Below are 19444 nucleotides of genomic sequence, written 5' to 3'. Positions count from 1 at the left end.
CATTTCCTCTTTGAAGTGACACCTGGCTAGCAGATGCCCTTACGTCTTTTTTTTTTTTTAATGTAACCTTCAAAATGTGAAACGTCCTTTCAAATAATAAAAGCAAAGGATTTGCTGCCTTTCTGTAGGATTACTGCACCCGCAATGGTGCCGCTAACTGTCTAGGTTCCTGACATTGCACTAAATCCTGATCATCCGAGGTTAACCTCAACTACTGGATTGATTTTGTCTGACCCAGGATTGGATTTTCCTCCCAACATTCATTTCCCTCCCACTGCTCAAGTAAAGAAAGACATGATTGCCGAGCTCAGGCTAGCAAGTTTTTATTGAGAACGGTAACTGACACGGACGACTTTGGTGTCCCCAGCTAAGTGATAGAGAATTTGAATGTCTGGTGAAAGATTTCAGAATCTTCTGTCCAGAGGGAAGGGCCAAGATAATTTCTAGAGTAGGTCCATCTGCTTCATGGGGATGGGGAGAGGATACAAAACTAGGGTAGGCCTAGCACTTTCGGGGAAATTGTCAGGAGGAATTAAGTGGACAGGGCACACTGAGGCTAGTCCCCACGGCTTTGGTGAGCTTTGAAAATGCAAACCTGGGGAAAATGAACTGTTAGTGACTAATGATACAGCATAGACAGCTACAAAGATGACTAAAGGCAAAAGGGCTGTCAGTTCCCATATTCTACCGGATTTTTTGGAGAGTGAGAGGGCCAGAGGGTCTGACTTCGAGAAGGTATTTCTCAGAAGGCAGTGACTATTGTAGGGGTTCAGAGAAAGCACAGCCGGAGATAGCATAGCTTTTGCGGGGTGGTGGGCTGTGTCTGGTATTCTGACTAGCGCCATTCCCAATGGGGCAGAGAAGGAAACCATTTCCCTTCCTTCTGCTTGGCGAACCTCTGGGTGTCCAGACTGCTGTCTGCTTCATCTCCTTAGACCTTTCTTGGACTGAAGAAATCAGCCCCATTGCCCACTGGGCTGAGAGAACGGCTGCTCTCAGCAGGCTGGTTTGGGGGCGGGAGTTCCAAAAGCGCTGAGGTCCTGAGAAAGCTGATGGAGGCGGCCCTGGGAGTCCAGGCAGGGCCGGCCCGAGCGCGCTGCCGGCAGCAGAGAAGGCAGGTCTGGGGAGTTTCTCCCCCTCGATTCCCCGGGGCCTCCCTCCCCTGCGGGCTCCGGCGCCGCCACCTCCCCAGGCGGGGGACAAGCTAGAGCGGGGCCGGGCCAGCGCTAGCCGTCCGCGCTCTCTCGCAGCTGCCGGCGGGGCTCCGGAACACGGAGCTGTCGTCCCTGGAGAGCGAGGACGCAGAGCTGCCCCCGCGCGCCGGGCGGTCGGGGCGCCCGCAGACCCCGCGCCAGGCCCGGGCGCGGAACGAGCGGTCCAGCAGCAGGTAGATGAGGGGGTTGGCGCAGCTGTTGACGAAGGCCAGGCAGGTGGCGATGCTGAGGCCCCAGCGCAGCGCCAGCAGCAGGCCGCAGGGCAGCGGCAGCACCCCCAGGCGCGCCAGGTGGAAGACGGCCCGCAGGACGCCGAAGGGCAGCCAGGAGCCCACGAACGCGCCCTCGACGGCGAAGATGATGCGCAGCGAGTTCCTCCGGGCCCGGCCCAGGTGCGGCGGCCGGCGCAGGCGGCGCGAGATGAGGCAGTAACAGACCAGGCTGACGCCCAGGGGCAGCGCGCAGGTGAGCAGCAGCAGCAGCAGGCTCAGCGCCTGCAAGGCGTCGGAGGGCTCCTCCCCGCACTGGCTGCCCCGGCCGCCGGGGAGGGGCTGCAGCTCCCGGTAGGCCAGGGAGGGCAGGCCGGCCAGGAGCGCCGTGGCCCAGACGCTGCAGCAGGCGGCCAGCGCGCAGCGCGGGGTGCGCAGCGGCCGCGCGTCGAGCAGCTTCACCACCGCCAGGTAGCGGTCCACGCTGAGCCCCGCCAGCAGCAGCGCGCCTGCGCAGCGCGTGCCGGCCAGCGCGAAGCCGCTGAGCTTGCACAGGCCCTCGCCGAAGGGCCAGCGGCCGCCGCGCGCTGTCGCCACGGCCCACAGCGGCAGCGTGAGCACGAGGCCCAGGTCGGCGGCGGCCAGGTGCAGCACGAAGGTGTCCACGAGCCGCCGCGGGCCGCGCCGCCCGACCAGCAGCCACACCACGAAGGAGTTGCCCAGCAGGCCCACCACGAAGGCCGCCAGGTAGATCACGGGCACGTAGGCGTAGCTGTAGGGCAGGTCCCGGACCCGGCACAGCTCCAGGTCCTCCAGGTCCTCCAGGTCGCCGGACCCCGAGTAGTCCCAGGACGGCGTCCACGGGCTGGGGGTCCAGGGCTCGGTGAGAGGCATGGCGGGGGAGGACCGCGAGGCCCGTGGGGGACGCAGCCTGGGTGTGGGCGGCGGCAGCTCTGAGCAAGAGGTTGTGTTGTGTGTGTGTGTGGGGGGGGGTGTTGCTCTTCACGGCTGGTGCCCAGCACCTCCCTTCCTGCCACCCAGACCGAAGCAGGTGGGTGGGCAGGAAGGTGAGGGAGGAGCGGGGTGGCGTGGGAGGGGCAGGCTCCTGGGTAGAGGCCTACGATTTGGGGCTGGCCCCAGGGGAAGTGCAGGGAACCCGGCAGAGGAGACTTGGAGAGGGTTCTTGGTTCTTGGAGAAAAGGTCCCTCCCAGTGGGAGCCCTCTGGTCGGACGTCAGGTTGCAAGAGTTGGTGGGTGCCCGACAGCTCCCATCTGTTTCCATCTCCCACTTGGTTCCCGTCGGTGCTCGGCTCTGTGGTTTCCTCTAGTTTTATTAGAGGTGAGGGGCTAGAACCCCCGCTGACGGTTTTGTAAGGGGGCGGTGTTGCGGCAGCCTGCTGCGGATTCTAGGAAAAAGGGGTTCTGCTGTCTAGTGCACAACGGTGCCAGGGTGAAGGGGGGGGGTCTCCACCTGGGAGCCCACTTCCTAATCAGGAATTGGCCACCAGAGCTCTCCAGCTGTTTTTAGCCTCCTGAGGCACCCGGTTAAATGTCTTAACTCAAAGAGTGGCTTTTTCTGACCAAATCAGCTCCTCATGGAGCCACACGGGAAGGTTTTAAGCTAGAAAGGAAGAGGTATCCAGACAGAAAAGGTGAGGGGCCTGGGATTTAATCCCAGCCCTTGTTTATCTGCCCTCATCTGGCCAAATCTCCCTGTTAAGCCAAACACAGATGTAAATTTAGGACGAAAGATGACTCAAGATGGTACCTAATTTAGAGCAGATTAGGAGTCAGAAGTTTAGAGGAGGGTGAGAGCCCTTATGGTAGGAGTCAGGGGAAGACGGATGAAACGGTGAGAATGACGCCCGGCCTTGAGGGGGTGGTGGCCCCCGGGAGAAGATGGGAGGTGAAAGAAAGCTTGCCTTTTCTCCAGGAGGTACCCTTTCTTCTCGCATTCGGTAGGTTGCCTTTTCATTGTGTGGATGGTTTCCATTGCTGTGCAAAAAAGCCTTTTAGTTTGGTGTGCTGTTTCTACCGCAAGGAATTCTGGGCAACTCTAGTTAGGTCCAGATCCTTTTTTTAAGAAAAATTTTAAAAATGTTATATATTGGGGGGCGCCTGGGTGGCTCAGTGGGTTAAGCCGCTGCCTTCGGCTCAGGTCGTGATCTCAGGGTCCTGGGATCGAGTCCCGAATCCGGCTCTCTGCTCAGCAGGGAGCCTGCTTCCCTCTCTCTCTCTCTCTCTCTCTCTCTCTGCCTGCCTCTCTGTCTACTTGTGATCTCTCTCTGTCAAATAAATAAATAAAATCTTAAAAAAAATGTTATATATTGAAGTACCGACATACAATATTATATTAGTTTCAGGTGTATTAAATAGGGATTTGACAATTCTATAGGTTATGCAGTGCTTACCACCGTGAGTGTATCTACCGTCTACATGATACTGTGCAATGTTGTTACAGTATTAGTGACTATATTCCGTACGCTGTACTTTCCATTCCTGGGAATTATTTATTTTATAGCTGGAAATCGGTACCTCTTAATCCCCTACACCTATTTTGCTCACCCTCCAACTCTCCTCCTTTCTGGCAACTACCAGGTCTCTGTATTTATGAGTCTATTTTTGTTGTTTATTTGTTCATTTTTTTTTAGGTTTTATTTTTTTTTGAAGATTTTATTTATGTATTTGACAGACAGAGATCACAAGTAGGCAGAGAGGCAGGCGGCGGTGGGTGGGGAGGGGGCTGGTGTGTGGAAGCAGGCTCCGTGCTGAGCATAGAGCCCTATGAGGGGCTCAATCCTAGGACCTTGAGATCATGACCTGAGCCGAAGGCAGCGGCTTAACCCACTGAGCCACCCAGGTGCCCCATTTTTAGGTTTTATGTATATGAGTGAAATCAAATGGCATTTGCCTTTCTCTGAAAATTTCATTTGGCAGGATCTTGGTCCTTTTTTGTGACTGATATTTCATTTCATATATATATCTATATATCTAATTAGAGCATATATAGAATATGTAGAGAACACATAGACAGACACACGACATTTCCTTTGTTTGTCTATCAGTGAACACAAGTTGCGTCCATATCTCGGCTATTGTAAATAATTATGTAATGGGGGCACCTGGGTGGCACAGTCAGTTAAGCGCCTGCCTTCAGCTAAGGTCATGACCCCAGGATCCTGGAATCGGGCTCCCTGTTTGGCGGGGAGCCTGCTTCTCTCTCCCCTCCCAACTCCTGCTCTCTCTTACTATCTTTGTTTTTCTCTCAAGTAAATAAAATCTTTTAAAAAATGATTCTGTAATGAACATGGGGTGTAGATGTATTTTCGAATTAGTGTTTTCATTTTCTTTGGGTAGATACTCAAATGTATGATATTTCTGTTTTTATTTTATTTATTTATTTATTTATTTGGTAGACAGAGATCACAATTAGACAGAGAGACAGGCAGAGAGAGAGGGGGAAGCAGGCTCCCTGCTGAGCAGAGAGCCCGATGTGGGACTCGATCCCAGGACCCTGAGATCATGACCTGAGCCGAAGGCAGAGGCTTAACCCACTGAGCCACCCAGGTGCCCCAATATTTCTGTTTTTATTGAGAAACCTCCATACTGCTTTCCAAAATGGTTGTGTCTATTTCTGTTCCCACCAGCAGAACCCAGAGGTTGCCTCTCTACCACATCCTCACCAACGCCTTGTTATTTCTTGTGTTTTTGATACTAGCCATTCTGACTGGTGTGAGGGATGGCCCATTGTGGTTTTGATTTGCAATTCCTTGATGACGAGCGATGTCGAGCACCTTTTTAGGGTCTGTTGGCCATCTGGGTGTCTTCTTGGGAAAAATGTCTACTCAGGTCCTCTCCCCATTTTCTAAATTGGGTTATTTGTGGGGTTTTTTGATGTTGAGCTGTTCTTTGTATATTTTGATTATCAACTCCTTATGGAATAGGTCATTTGCCAATATCTTCTCCCATCCAGTAGGTTGCCTTTTCATTTTGTTGACGGTTTCCTTTGCTGTGAAAAACTCTTTGTTTTGGTGTGGTCCTGATTGTTAATTTTTGCTTCTGTCCCGGGTCTGAATTCTTAGCAGACGTCGCTTCCAGGAGACACTGTGTTGGGACCAATGGTTCTGTGTCTGTGCCCACTCAGAGCCCACCACAGTGTCACCAGGAATGAGTGACTGACTGACCTGTTGGGCGCTCTGGTGTTGAAAATTTGAGGCGGATTATCGATTTTGATTCGATTCCCTTAACAACGAGCGCTGTTACGGAGCAGGCAGCATGTCCGGCCCCGAGAGAGCTGCTGTTCTTGACCTTAGAGGCTCTCTGTTGAGCAGGAGACAGATACAGATGCCCGGGCAGTGGCCAGCATACCAGATGTCAGACTGAGAAAGGCGGAAGTCCTCTTGGAGGTTAGAGGAAAGACCAATTCTTTCTTTCTTTTTTTTTTTTTTTTGAAGATTTTATTTATTTATTTGACAGAGAGATCACAAGTAGGCAGAGAGGCAGGCAGAGAGAGAGGAGGAAGCAGGCTCCCTGCTGAGCAGAGAGCCCGATGTGGGGCTCGATCCCAAGACCCTGAGATCATGACCTGAGCTGAAGGCAGAGGCTTTAACCCACTGAGCTACCCAGGTGCCGCAAGAGCAGTTACTTCTGATGGAAGAGACATCAGAAAAGGCCTTCCAGGAGATGACCCTGGAGTGCAGGTCCCGGAAGGAGCTGGAAGGTGAAATAGAGCAGCAGGACATGGGCCCAGTGTGACCAGAGCCCAGGGTGGGAAGCGGGTGGCAGGAGAGGAAACAGGAAAGGTAGCAGCGGGCAGGTCACAGGACGATCTTGATTTCACTGTGTAGGTAGTGGAGAGTCACTGGACATTTGTGAGTAGGGCATGACCTCTTTCTGTTTTGAAAAGGTCACTGGCAGAACTGTGGATTGGACAGGGGAGAGGAGAGGCTCAGGCCAGGGAGAACCCAGAGTAGGCTGTAGTAATTCTTTGGGTTGGGGGAAGAGAGAGCACCTGAAATAGATTACCGGTGGTGGGGACAGAAGGGCGGAGCATCAAGAGATCATGATAACGTTGTGGGTCTCAGCAGAGAGGAGTCAACTATGGGCCTGGGGTGGCTGTGTTTGGGAACTATATGGATGCCCTTCCATTTGCTGGGCTCAGGGAACACAGAGGGGCCCGTGCGTGTAGGTGTCCTGTTTCCTGTTGGTTTGAGGTTGGGTCATGAAATAATGTCTGATCCAAACCGGGGCATTTCTGAGAGCGAGAGGATCTATGGTAATTAACCCGGGCCATAAACCAGGACTGCTCTGGGCAAACTGAGACGTAAAGTCATTCTAGCCTGATGTCCCTGTGGTCCATGGGGGTCCTCAGGGAGTGGGAAAGCTTAAGGAGCCTTGGCCGTGCCCATATCCAGGCCATTCTTGTCAAGGTTGTCTCTCCCCGGCCAATTACAAGAGGTGGAGAGACACTGGAGAGGAGAGGCCGGGGAATGGATGGTTTTGGCTCGGCCCTCCATGGGCATCCCCGGCCTCAAGCTTGAGTTTCCTCTGAACACCTGCCCAGAGGGTGGGAACCTGTGGGGGCTGCAGGAGATTCAGAACATTTTTGCTCATCCCTAGAAGGATTTTCTTTCTTTCTTTCATTCTTTTTTTTTTTTCCTTCACATTCCATTTCAGAAGTCCTCCACATATTTTTTTTTAACACAACAGTTTAAGAATCGCTCGTCATTAGAATGCATGCAGTTTCATCGTCTGCTCGTCTCGTGTCTGACTGTGTGTCTGATGCCCAGAATCCTGGGGGGCCTCGGGGGCTGCAGCCTCCTTCCCTAGAAGGCTAGCAGGGGCAGTGCTTACTTGCCAGAGACCCTAGGTGAGCGGGGACAGGCCCGGTGCCCCTGGGCCTCACTTCCCCTGGGGCACAGGGCAGTCTGGAGCAGGGAGCCTATGAGTGATTGCGAAAGCTAGAGGTGACAGCCAGGAAACCGCCAGGTGAGAAAGAAGAATGGGGCAAGGGACAGAGAGGGAAGCCTGGGGAGGGGGGTGAGTGGGAAGGAGAAGTAGGTTGTTTATTAAAAACATAGATTCTTGCTTCCTGGAGCTGTGGTCTCATACCCAAGGGAAGTGTGTGGCCTAGAGCACATGGCAGATTCTCTGTGCTACTGCTGAGCCCTGTGGGTCTTTGTGAACCTCTCTGGATGGGAGGAAGCAGCAAAGGCCAGAGCTGGAGAGATTTCTATCCAACTTTCAGTGACCAAGGCCAACTTCACGATTCTGCTCGCTCCCCTCTTGGGATTGTTGGGCTGTTGGTGGTGGATGTTCTCCCGCAGGATTAGAAGTAGTCAGCTACTAGAACACTCATCCTGCTCAGCCGAGGATCTTGGCCCTCTCTGGCAGGTGTCAACAGAGCAAAGCAGAGGTGGTCTTCCCTCTCCCTCTCCCTCCACCTCACCCCCAGGAGTCTTCTCTGACCTCCATCCCTTAAGGGCCTTCCTTTCTCTGGACCAGCTTTGCTACGTGGGTCAGCCCTGCCTTGCCCGTAGAGCTTCTCTCTGTCCCTCACCGTGACTGACAGCAGAAGAGACAATAAATATCTAAGGCTTTGAACTAGGTTGCCTTCAGGAATAGGTTTATTTTTGTTCCTTTATGAGCTATCTATGTAAGCTTTTACAACTTCTTCCCCCACTTTGAATTTTTCTGTACACATAATCTTAACCCTTCAGGAAAAATTTTGAACATTATATTTGCCTTTTTCATCATAAAGACCAAATAAGCAGATTATAGACTGAGTAAGGTATGTCCACCCTGATCCAACACAGAGCGACCACATGTAGCATGTTGGTGAATTTGTTTCCAACCAGAGGAGAGAATCTATTTGTATCCCATCATTCCTGGATTTTCTATTTTTTTCACATTCCATTGCAGATGTTCTCCACATACTTTTTTAACACAACGGTTTAAGAATCATTAGTAATTAGGATGCACAGTTTCATCGTCTGCTTATTTTAATGCCATATAAACCTACATTTTTCTAGGTTGTTTAATATTTATGTTTAATATAATGTTTCTAATAATTTGACTTGGGATATTTTGGATTTCTCCAGTATTTTTTGCTGTTACAGAAATTCATAACAAATAACTGCACTTGTGAACTTTCTTTTTCACACTGTTCTCATAGTGTAGTGACCTTTGTGAAGGTCACAGGCTGTGAAAATGGCTCAATGCAGATACTTATAAAGACCAGAAATCGTACGTATGGCATCATATGAGGGTTTTGGGTTCAACACAATCTTGTAAAATATATTCATCAGTAAGATTTTTTTCTAGTTTAATAAGTAGGGAGGTAAAAATGGTTCCTTCATTTTAATTTTTTTTTTTTTTAATTTAACAGACAGAGATCACAAGTAGGCAGAGAGGCAGAGAGAGAGAGGAGGAAGCAGGCTCCCTGCTGAGCAGAGAGCCCGATGTGGAGCTCGATCCCAGGACCCTGGGACCATGACCTGAGCCGAAGGCAGAGGCTTAACCCACTGAGCCACCCAGGTGCCCCTGGTTCCTTCATTTTAATATACATTTCTTTGAATGTAAAATTAAAAGTCTTTCTGTACTTAATTCTTCTTATGTGAACTGTCTAATCATGTCCTTCATACATTTATCTACTATTTTTTATATGAACTATTTAGGGTTAAACATTGTCCCATTTAATTCAAATATTCTTTCAGATTTTTTTTCTTGGCTGTTTCCTTTATTTTTAATTTTACATTTTCAGCAGTTCCAGAGTTTAGAATGTTACTTTTTCTTTGGTCTAAAAACAGTCAACAGTATTATTAAAAAATAACTTTCTAGCATCTTTTTTTAATCCACCTACAGTGTAAATGTGGGTTTTTTTGCCTTTTTTTTTTTTTTTTTTAGATTTCTATCTAACTTTCCCAACACTATTACATTAAAAATATTTTTTTAAAAACCCTGTTCTCTCAGGGACACCTGGGTGGCTCAGTTGGTTAAGCAGCTGCCTTCAGCTCAGGTCATGATCCCAGCGTCCTGGGATCGAGTCCCACATCGGGCTCCTTGCTCAGCAGGGAGCCTGCTTCTCCCTCTGCCTCTGCCTGCCTCTCTGTCTGCCTGTGCTCGCTCTCTCTCCCTCTCTCTCTGACAAATAAATAAATAAAATCTTTAAAAAAACAAAAAAAACCTGTTCTCCCGGTTGTGATGTCGAATTTATCGAATATGTATTTTATGTCATTATGTCTGCCTGTGGTTAGTGAACAAACAGAACGGGTCCGATTAGATCAGTGGCAGGAGTCTGGCTTCTGTACCAGCTTTATGACTTGGCAGCGGGGCGATCTTGGGCTCCACACTCCACATCTTAAGATGGCTGTGATTGCATCCACCTGATTGGGGCTTGTGAAGATGTGAGCCAGTGCAGCTCACACCCCAGTGGGGTGTGAGCAGGCATCCAGTAGACGCCCTCCCCTCTCTCTGGGCTCTGCGCCCGCACCCCCAGCACCCCGCACTCCCGGCCTGGGCTGCATGACAGAGGACCTCTCGTTTCCCCTGCTTGCGCCACCCCACCTCCCCTGCAGGACACAAGGCTTTCTGTGCACATAGTAGGTGATCAATAAATGCTTTTGGAATTGCATTGGGAATCCAGAGATATCCCCATATAGGGGGGTGGTCTTAAGCCTTGGACAACCAGAGTTCACTGGACCTGGTGTCACTGATGGTGAATTTCCCAAGGTGACATAAGGCTGCAAACTGCTGACAAGGCCAAAGCACAGACAGATGGCAGGATGCCAGTGCAGCTGCGGTTCACAGGGAGGTTAGCAGTGATGGGGACCTGAGTGGGAGGAAAACCCCACAAAGCCATGTGTCCTTGTGTGTCCACACCCTCTCTGGATAAGTACTGAGTGGGGAGTGTTCTGTTTTATTCACTATTACTGACTGGTTGCCATGATGAGGTTTCCCATAGACCCCAACCTCTGAGCCCCAGAGAGGATCCTCTGGGTGCGTGGGAGGGTAGGTGGGCAGGGAGCTGCAGGTTAACGAAGACTGTGTTCCTGCCTCTGCCCTGCAGCCTCACCCCCTAAGGGGAGGCACACACTGGGGAAGGGGCCCCACCCGGGATGCCAGAGGCCACCCAGAACGTTTCAGATGGTTGATCATTTCCGAAACTTTCAGGTGCTAAATATGGGGTGGCTGGGAAAGGGCAGCATCTGAGTTGGCCACGGGCCTTTGGGCTTCAGCCCACACTGCTGAGGGGTGACTCAGTGTGAAAGCCCATGGCCCGCAGCTGTGCGTCTGTCTTGGGATGTACCCCAGACTTCGTTGTTGGCCTTTAGGAGCCCTGGGGGAAGAATTAGAATGGATGTGGAGGGTGAGGGCAGGAGTATGGCTTTCAAGGAAAGTAAGGCTCCACTCTGTCCTCCCCTGCAGGCTTCTGCAGCTCGGAGGTTCAAGGCGGAAACAAAACCATCAGAAATTTAAAAGACAGGCAGTAGGGAAGTCCCTTAATATAAAAATGACCCCAGAATTTGTTTGGAAAGGAAGTAACATTTTTCTCTTTGTAATTATTCTGCCCACAGAAGCTTCTAAACTAGGACTTGCAATGACTTTTCAGTGATTTTATAGAAAGTTGGTTATGGGAAAGTTAGTGTGAATTTTCAGTTACTTGCAGCAGGAATTCGGCAATGTTCCCTGTGGGTTGCTAGGGACTCCCCCGCACGGGGCCGCGGTTCTGCCACAGATCAGTGAAACCTGTTTCTAAGGTCACCTTCAATTCAGACTGACGATGGAAACGGCCCCTTCCTACCACAGGGCGAGCACTCAGTGAGGCAACATTGTGGACACAGTGCTTCCTCTCCGGCAGCTAACACAGTATTAGAGAAAATGAACTGCAATATACAAATATCTTTGATATGAGGCTGACTGTGATAGCCCACATTATATCAAGATCAAGGCAGGTCAGCCTCTCTGAAGAAGAGGTCTGTGTTATAGGAAGGAGCGACATGAAAGACGGGAGTGAGACCTTTCGTGGTCCCAAGCAGCAAAGGGTTACAAATCACCTCAATACCCCAGCCCCATCCTCTCTGCAACTGAAAACCCAAACAGTAAACTGTAAAATAAATATGAGAAAGTCCTTACAGTTTGATTTTTTTCACGATAACTGTGATGAGTTATTTTGAAATGTCGAATTTTTTTGAGTTTTGGTGCCTGTTGGATATTTGACTATCAGATATTCTGATGTTGCTGAAAAGCCAACTTGTGGCAAGCCTGGGAGGGCTAAAACTGCTGAGCTCAGGAGCTTGAGTCTTATACGGTGAGGATAAGGCCCCTTGGGAGTTTTTGACTAGTGGGGAGGACACGGTGAAAGCAGTGCTTTAGGACAACCCAGGACTGATTGGCAGCACTGTTTGTGGGGGAGAAATGGAATCAGCGAAGGATGAGTCGGAGGGTCTTGCAGAGTTTAAGCAGGAACTGTTGGCACCTGACATGAGGTTGGTCCAGAAAGGTGAGGAACAGACTGACAGCGTGAACACGGACAGGATCTGGTGGTTGTCCAGGTACGAGGAGGTGCCCTCCGTGGACAGAGGAAGCAGACAGACAAGACTGTGAAGGTTTCAGCCATGGTGGCTGGACAAATACCAGGAAGGCGTTGGTTTTACTAGGAGGTTGACAGTGTTTTTAAACTGATTGAGTTGGGAAAAATCTTAAAGGAAAGAGGGGCACGTGGCTGGCTCAGTCCATTAAGCATCTGCCTTCGGTTCAGGTCATGATCCCGGGGTTCTGGGATCGAGTCTTGCTGAGCAGAGAGTCTGCTTCTCCATCTCCCTTTGCCTGCTGCTCCCCCAGCTTGTGCTGTCAAATAAATAAAAATCTGTAAAAATAACAGAAAAAAGAAACCGGTTGAGTTGGGGAGAGTGGAACTTCCAGGTGAGAGGCAGAGCTGGCAGTCAGGTGCCCGAGTGGGGCTGCAGGGAGCTTTCGGGCTGGAGATGGAGGAGCTGTGCAGAAGGGCCAGTCAGAGCTGGTACTGAAGACCTTCTTAGAGGGGAAGTAGAGGTTGAGCAGGGCCTGAGGAGAACGAAGCCTTGGGATTGCCTATAATTTGCAGGGGGCGGGGGCAATATGAGGAGCTAAGAGAGGAGGTAGGGGAACCGAACACCACTATGTCACGGTCACTGATAGTTTGAATTTCCAAGCTGCACCCGGGTCCCCTGGAATGGTCTATATAAAGCAGAGGGAGTCAGACCAGGTTAGTCAACGTGGGGCTGGTACTTTTAGGCAATAATATCTATAGTAGGAAATCAGTGATAGCCTCGCAGAAATCCGACTAAGTTTTGGGTGTGATTTTGAATCTGGACTAGGCAGTCCTCTGTACATTTATTCATTTGACACATCATTCTTGAATACCTATTGCATTTAGGCACCGAATGTAAAGGTGAAGAACCCAAGCATGACCCACCTGATATGCACAGAGGTATCCATGGTCCTCCCAGGTGTTCCAGAGCAGCCCCCTGATGAGACTGTGAACTCGGATTTTTTCTGTCTGGTAGGAGGGGACAACAGAGCAGCAAAAAGCAGTGCAGTACAGTGGTCTCTGGCTACGAACGTGAAGAGGAAGCAGTGTACGGTCAGCTAGCTTTGTCAGATGCTGACAATCTCGGAGAGTAGGCCTTTAAGGTCTGTCACCAGAACGATGCCTTTGCAACTCAGAACTCAAGTCTGAAGAAGACTGGGCTAGGACGGGCCCCTTATTGGCTGGTGATGCAACTTAAGTCTTACATTCTTTATATAAAGTCAGTTTTGGTAAGAGTGAACTTGCTTATGAACAAGAACCTTTTAAATCTTCATAAGAAGGGGGCTTATCTGTCCCATGCTTCAGGTCCACACCTCTCTTAGAGCATAGAGTTTATCAGATGCTTGTAAAGGTCTAACCGCATCCACCTCAAGACAGGGGCTCCTTGATGGAAGAGCCCCCGTGTCTTTGTGACCTAGTCTCTCGCACCTCATTACTGTTTCCTGGATAAATTTGATCAGGCTGTCAGCAGAATCCTTTTCTTTCCGCCCCATCCGTACTTTGTCCGTTCCTCTCTTCTTAGGAATCTAGATGTTTAAGAGTGTAGGGGGCGCCTGGGTGGCTCAGTGGGTTAAGGCCTCTGCCTTCGGCTCAGGTCATAAACCCAGAGTCCTGGGATTGAGCTCTGCATGGGGCTCTCTGCTCAGCGGGGAGCCTGCTTCCTTCTCTCTCTCTCTGCCTGCCTCTCCGTCTACTTGTGATTTCTCTCTGTCAAATAAATAAATAAAATCTTAAAAAAAAAAAAAAAAAGAGTGTAGGGACCCACCAGGCTGATTTTAGCCATTGTTGTGTTGATGCTGGCTACAGTTATTAGGCAAGAGAACAAAATCCACTGTAACAAGTTCTTAGCGTTCCCTCAGTGGTGAGTATATTACTAACTAGTACAGTTATCAGACCTCACGTAGTTTTCTTCCACGACATCCACAGCAGTGGAGGCCGTGCACCGTGTGGCACAGCGAAGGGGAGGGGAAATCAGCTTTAGACTCGAGCTGTGAGGTGGCCCCTTACTAGCTTTGTGTCCCTGGCGGTTACTGACCTCTGAATCTTGATCATCCCCATCTGTGAAATGGAGATCTTGGTATCTCTTCACAGAAAGAAAAGAAGTACTTTCACATCATAAAGCAGTATTATAGTGAAGAGTTTCTGCTTGCTTGAGGGTTGAGAGCCACATTGCCTTTCTCATATAAACAGGCAGACCATGAATATGGGTAACTGGGTGGGGTCAGGAATCCGTGCCGCCGAACAGAGCTGGAAACCAGTTGTGCCGCCAACGACACAGGCCGTGCTGTGCGTCGTCCAGCCCTGGGGTGCTTGACACCAGCAGGTGCTCCTGACACCAGCAGGTGCTCCTGAAGGAAGAGCAGATCAGCCCTAAAACAACAGTCTGCGGTGAAGCAGAATGAAGGACAGCCGTATTTTAAGTACCAAGTTCTGTGGTAAGGCTATCCTTACCACAGTAAAAAAACACAAAAGCCTTCAAACATTTTTTTTTTTTTAACTTGTTTGCTTTTATCTTCTTCAGTGGAAAGCGGAAGAACTCTTTTTCTTTTTCTGACATAACTATAAGCCACTGTGGATAGAGGTAACGAGTTACAGCAGTGACATTAAACACATACGCAAGCAAACTCTCGCTGTCTGCGCATCTGGACGTGGAATGCCGAACCGCCAGAAGGCCTGTGACCCAGATGCCAACAGCAGACGACTGGAAGATTCTAGATAGCCTTATGTGAGGAGCAGCTGGGAAGTAACAACCCAGGTGCACGCCACCCTCCCTGAAATGATAGAGCATTGTTCATTTGTCTCTTTTAAAGGTAAAACTGCCATTAGAAGAAGATACAGATCTTTATATATTTCTTGAAGATTTTATTTATTTGAGACCACGAGTTCGTGAGCAGAGAGAGGGGCAGAGGGACAAGCAGACTCTGCACTGAGGACAGAGCTTGACACCAGGGTGGGTCTCAGGACCCTGAGATCAGGACCTGATGTGAAACCAGGAGTGGGATGCTAACCGACTGAGCCACCCAGATGCCCCAGATTAAGATGTGTTTTTCCAATGCCTGATTCCTAGGTCAGAGTATTATAACTCAGTTTCTTTCGCTGGTTATTCTTTATTATTTTGCCGTGTGCACAGGTTACAAAATAAAAATGTTCCTGTTCACTGTAGAACATTTCCCTTTACCTAGGTTTTGTTTATTTTAAGATTTTAATTTAGTAGAGGGAGAAGAAGGCTCCCTGCTAAGCAAGGAGCCAATGTGGGACTCAGTCCCAGAATCCTGGGATCATGATCTAAGGCAAAAGCCGATACTTAACCGACTAAGCCATGCAGGCATCCTTCCCTCTGCCTTGTTAAGAACTGTCAAGCAGCCAAATCAGGGAACACGCTCTCAAATTATGAGTGGGCTCTAGGGTGCCATAGTCTGTGTAGACTTCTCTAATGCTGCATGAGTCTTCAGGTTAAATATTTTTATTTCTGAAAATTAAGGCACTGCAAAATACTATGGAAGTTACAGCTGGGTTCTGAAGCTGGGGTACCCTATCAGAGGACCTAAAGGTAGAGAACCGCACTTACGGTTAGCAACACCAGATATTTCTTCAGATACATAGTTGTGTATGAAGACTTTGTTGTTGTTTTGTTATTAGATATTTTTTTCTTAATTGCTCTGGACTGAATGAATATAATCCACAAAATCAAAGTGAAACTTAGAGAGTAAATCAAGAACTGTTCATTAGCTGTTCAATTTCAAACGTATAAAGTGTTAATTCTGGCACATTTTAATCATTCACCAAAAGAAAGGGATTTAACATGGACAGAAAGCTGTATCATGAGCACAAGCATTCAAACTCCACTATGTAGGTGGTCTGAGCTAAGCACAGAAAGTTACAGACTTTTTAACATTGCCTTAAGTCAGTATTCAGACAGTGTCTAATACTACCAAAAGTTGCCTCTGTGAATAGCCAAACTGTTACATTTAAACATAGGTTAAGAGGTAGGAAAGCTATACGATGAGTTTACCCAAGTTCAAATATTAGGGAAAAAACACACTTTATTCAAAAAACAGAAAAGGAGTCATTTGGTGCCATGCTTTTATTCAAATGAAAGGGGAAAAACTACACTGTACCAGGAAATAGCAAATATGACAGTATTTTACAGCACAGCATCTTAAAAAAACCTGTAAGCAGTGCTCTAGAGTGGACAGGTAAGCACACCATACACTGTACATTGCCCCACAGTGTCCATGAAACCATAATTAAAAAGTTGAATTTGGCTTTAAACAGCCAAATAAAAACTGTAACAGTCATCCTAAAACAAAATTGAAAAGTCAATAGGAATTAAAAGCTTTCCAAAGCTGCGTCAAATAGAATTTGACAGGTTGCGCTGGAAACCATGACAGGTGTTTGGCAAACTTAACTGAATCATCATCATCATCATCATCATCATCATTTGACCTCTAATGATGAAAGCACCAGTGTGTTTCAATAAGGTTGATGGAAATCTCCAGACTTTATGCAATGCCATAATTTTCATTTGTATAATTTTTAAAACATGATTTTTTTTAAAAAGCTGCACCATAATAAAAAAAATCTGCAGACTTAAAGAAATACATCCATATTCCTTCTGTATTAATAAAGTAAAATATACTGAGAGCAATGAACTTTTGTGGCAATGTTCACATTCTACCTTTAGACATTATGGACATTCATTGTTGGACACACATAAATTTAAGAAGAAAGGGTAGTCCTACTTAGCTTTAAATAGTTCCTCTACTGTCTCGCATCCAATTTTTAAAAATTTAATGGCCAAGTAGTATCACAAAGATGACTGATTTGATAAGGGAAATTTGATTGAAAAGAACAAATTTAGTAATGTAAAGTGCTTATTAATTCTCCTTTTGACTATTACCATATTTTGATTAGATTTGCTTTTCTTTTTTTTAAACTAGGCTTAATCTAAACATGTATCTGACAGTCATTTCCTTCTGTGATAGAAACTGTTGTCTCAAAGGTAAAATGTGCAAGTCCCATTCTTAATATTCATATATTATATACACAGTATGTATACACTTAAAATATAAGAGTTACATATCCTGGTCTCTTACATGCAAACAGTAGATCACAAATAGTTTTGAGCTACACATATATCTTGCACAGTTATTGGAAAAAAATCTGTGAAATTTTTTTTACAGTTTTAACAAATATACATAAATATAAGAACATAAATTACAGTAAAATATTGACAGCATTTGAGAAAATGTTGATAACCCAGATGCACTGATGCCTAAAGGCCTTATAATAATAGAAAAGTACAGTTCAGGGACATCTCATTCCTATTCTCTTTTAAAATAAGTAAATACATCATATGAGATATTAGTTATTTCTCTAAACAACTCAATTAGAGAAATGTATATATTTTAGTCTCCACTTCCCACAAAAGAAAACCAACCCCACATCTCATTTATGATACAATACTGTCTCTCCCCTCTACGTTTACACAGTTGTCACAACACTGAAACATAACAGGGTCACATAATCATTCAAGTCTTTTCCTGAGAATGAAGTTTTCCCCCAACTAACCCTCTGATATACATTGTTAAAGGAACAAAGATCATGTAGAGAAGATTTCAAGTGTGTACTTTAACCTAAGCTGTTCCACTTGAAAAGAATAAAAAAAGAAACTCAATATAAGTAAAATAATGTGAAGCTATTTTAAAATTAAAATGTAGCCCTTTGTACATGTTTAAAAATTCTAAATATAATTTTTATATCAGTTATAAATATAATGTAAAGACCTCTTGAGAACTTGTGGCAGGAAGTCTTACATCTTCAGATTGAAAGACGGCTCTCAAAGTGTCCTTCACTTCTGCCAGCTTATAAAGTGACTTACTTTAAAAGAGATAGAAAGCCTTTTTTGTTAAAAGAACAATCTAAATTATTCTGAGTTGGCCAGAAGTGGTGTAAAAACAGCACTGATTTAATCAGCAACTTCTTATAACATATTCTTGGTTAAGCTCATGTGGTTTAAAGCGAACCTACTAGCAGCTCTTTACAATACCTCCTCTTATGTAATAGAGAAATGTTAATACTTGAGTGAATAATAAATACAGAATTGTAAATACTTAGAATAATTCTTGCAAATGCTCTAACACCATTAAAACATGAGGGTTACTGTAAAACTAAACACTAGTGTTTCTCTTAGCATCATAAGAAAGGTGCGAGTTACCTCTGAAGGCGCATTTCCTACGCTTGCGGTCTCCCCATGAAACGAAATACAAAGGTATCTTAGATTAAACCCCCAGGAGAGAAAAACAGCAAAATAAACCATCTGAAGACAAGCATGTACATTAAAAAGAAAAAAAAAAAGGAATAAAACACATAATTTGTCATCTTAGCCTTATTTCAATCATAGTCCAACTAGTGTCCATGAGAATTCAGTGCTTCAGTGTGTCTCACATCAAGCAGGCGAACCCGATGACACAAATCTCCATTTGTGAATCCGAATGTTCCTTCATCACTTGGACTTACCACCTATGTGTGACTCTTCCACAGTCCAAAATGCTGTGGCTCACGTTCCAGTTGTTCGTGACAACAGAGCTTAATGTTCAGGTGCAATTAATAAAAGTCTTGGTTGGCAATTAGAAAGATTTTCTATAGGCAGGAAAGATGAAGTGCAAATTTACCACGAATGTTCTGAAGCAAGTATTTCCCAACTCCTATGCTTTAGTGGGTAGAAGTTTTTTGGGTGTTACTGGTCTCTTGGTCTGCCATAAATGACTATGAATGGTAATCGCATCAACACTGGCGGATAAAGTTTTAGCAGGTATGTGGCTAAACTGTTTCCTGTCAGAATTATATTTGTAAAGTCCCTCAATCATTTTTTTAGTGATAGATTTAGGGCCTATCCCAGTCAGTTTATTAATTTCTTCAGTTTCTGGACAGTAAGTATACAAAGACCTGAATTGGCAGCCTGAATCCCGGAACAAGATTAAAAAGTTGTTGGCATCTGACTTCTCCATTTCCTTCAAAATAAAAACAAAACAAAACAATAAAAACTCTTAAACATTTCACTGTATAAAATTTACATAATTGTTTTACACCTATTTTGGTCAAATATTACGACAAGATTCAAAATATAAACTCTGAAGAACAAAAATAAAATGTGCATTATAAAAGCAAAGTACACTTTAATTAACAATGTATGCAAAACTTCACTTCTGAGGTGCTGTTGGCTCTGTGTGGATATTATTATCAGGCAGGAAGATATGAAATGCCTGCTAAATCTTGACCTTAGTCAAATAACCACTAACAAACCAGGCACTGATTAGCAATTTTGCAATACAGCCTCATTTTTAAAAAGGAAAACTACCTTACTTACATATGAAACATGAACAAGTAGCTCTGGGCAAGAAAAGAACTTACAATTTTATATTATTATCTGAGTCTATCCTAGGCTTAAT

The 19444-nt window shown here is 46.5% G+C and overlaps 2 protein-coding genes across 4 annotated transcripts in view; both read right to left on the bottom strand.

The window, feature by feature from the left end:
* Positions 1–1204: 1204 nt before the first annotated feature.
* On the bottom strand, positions 1205–2317 carry GPR25 (G protein-coupled receptor 25). Its single transcript, XM_044266324.1, has one exon. The coding sequence runs from the start codon at positions 2315–2317 to the stop codon at positions 1205–1207; it is 1113 nt and encodes a 370-aa protein (XP_044122259.1).
* A 13742-nt stretch (positions 2318–16059) lies between these two features.
* Positions 16060–19444, bottom strand: part of CAMSAP2 (calmodulin regulated spectrin associated protein family member 2) — a 117909-nt gene continuing 114524 nt past the window's right edge. For all 3 annotated transcript variants that reach the window (XM_044267562.1, XM_044267561.1, XM_044267563.1), the window contains one exon: positions 16060–19006. In XM_044267562.1, the coding sequence (XP_044123497.1) occupies positions 18701–19006 (306 nt within the window). In that variant the 3' untranslated portion in view covers positions 16060–18700. The remainder of the gene's footprint in view (positions 19007–19444) is intronic.

This window comes from Neovison vison, chromosome 10 (assembly GCF_020171115.1).
Source record: "Neovison vison isolate M4711 chromosome 10, ASM_NN_V1, whole genome shotgun sequence".
NCBI classification, from domain to species: domain Eukaryota; kingdom Metazoa; phylum Chordata; class Mammalia; order Carnivora; family Mustelidae; genus Neogale; species Neogale vison.
Note: the sequence above shows the minus strand (reverse complement) of the source record. Positions and strands in the feature narration are given on the sequence as shown.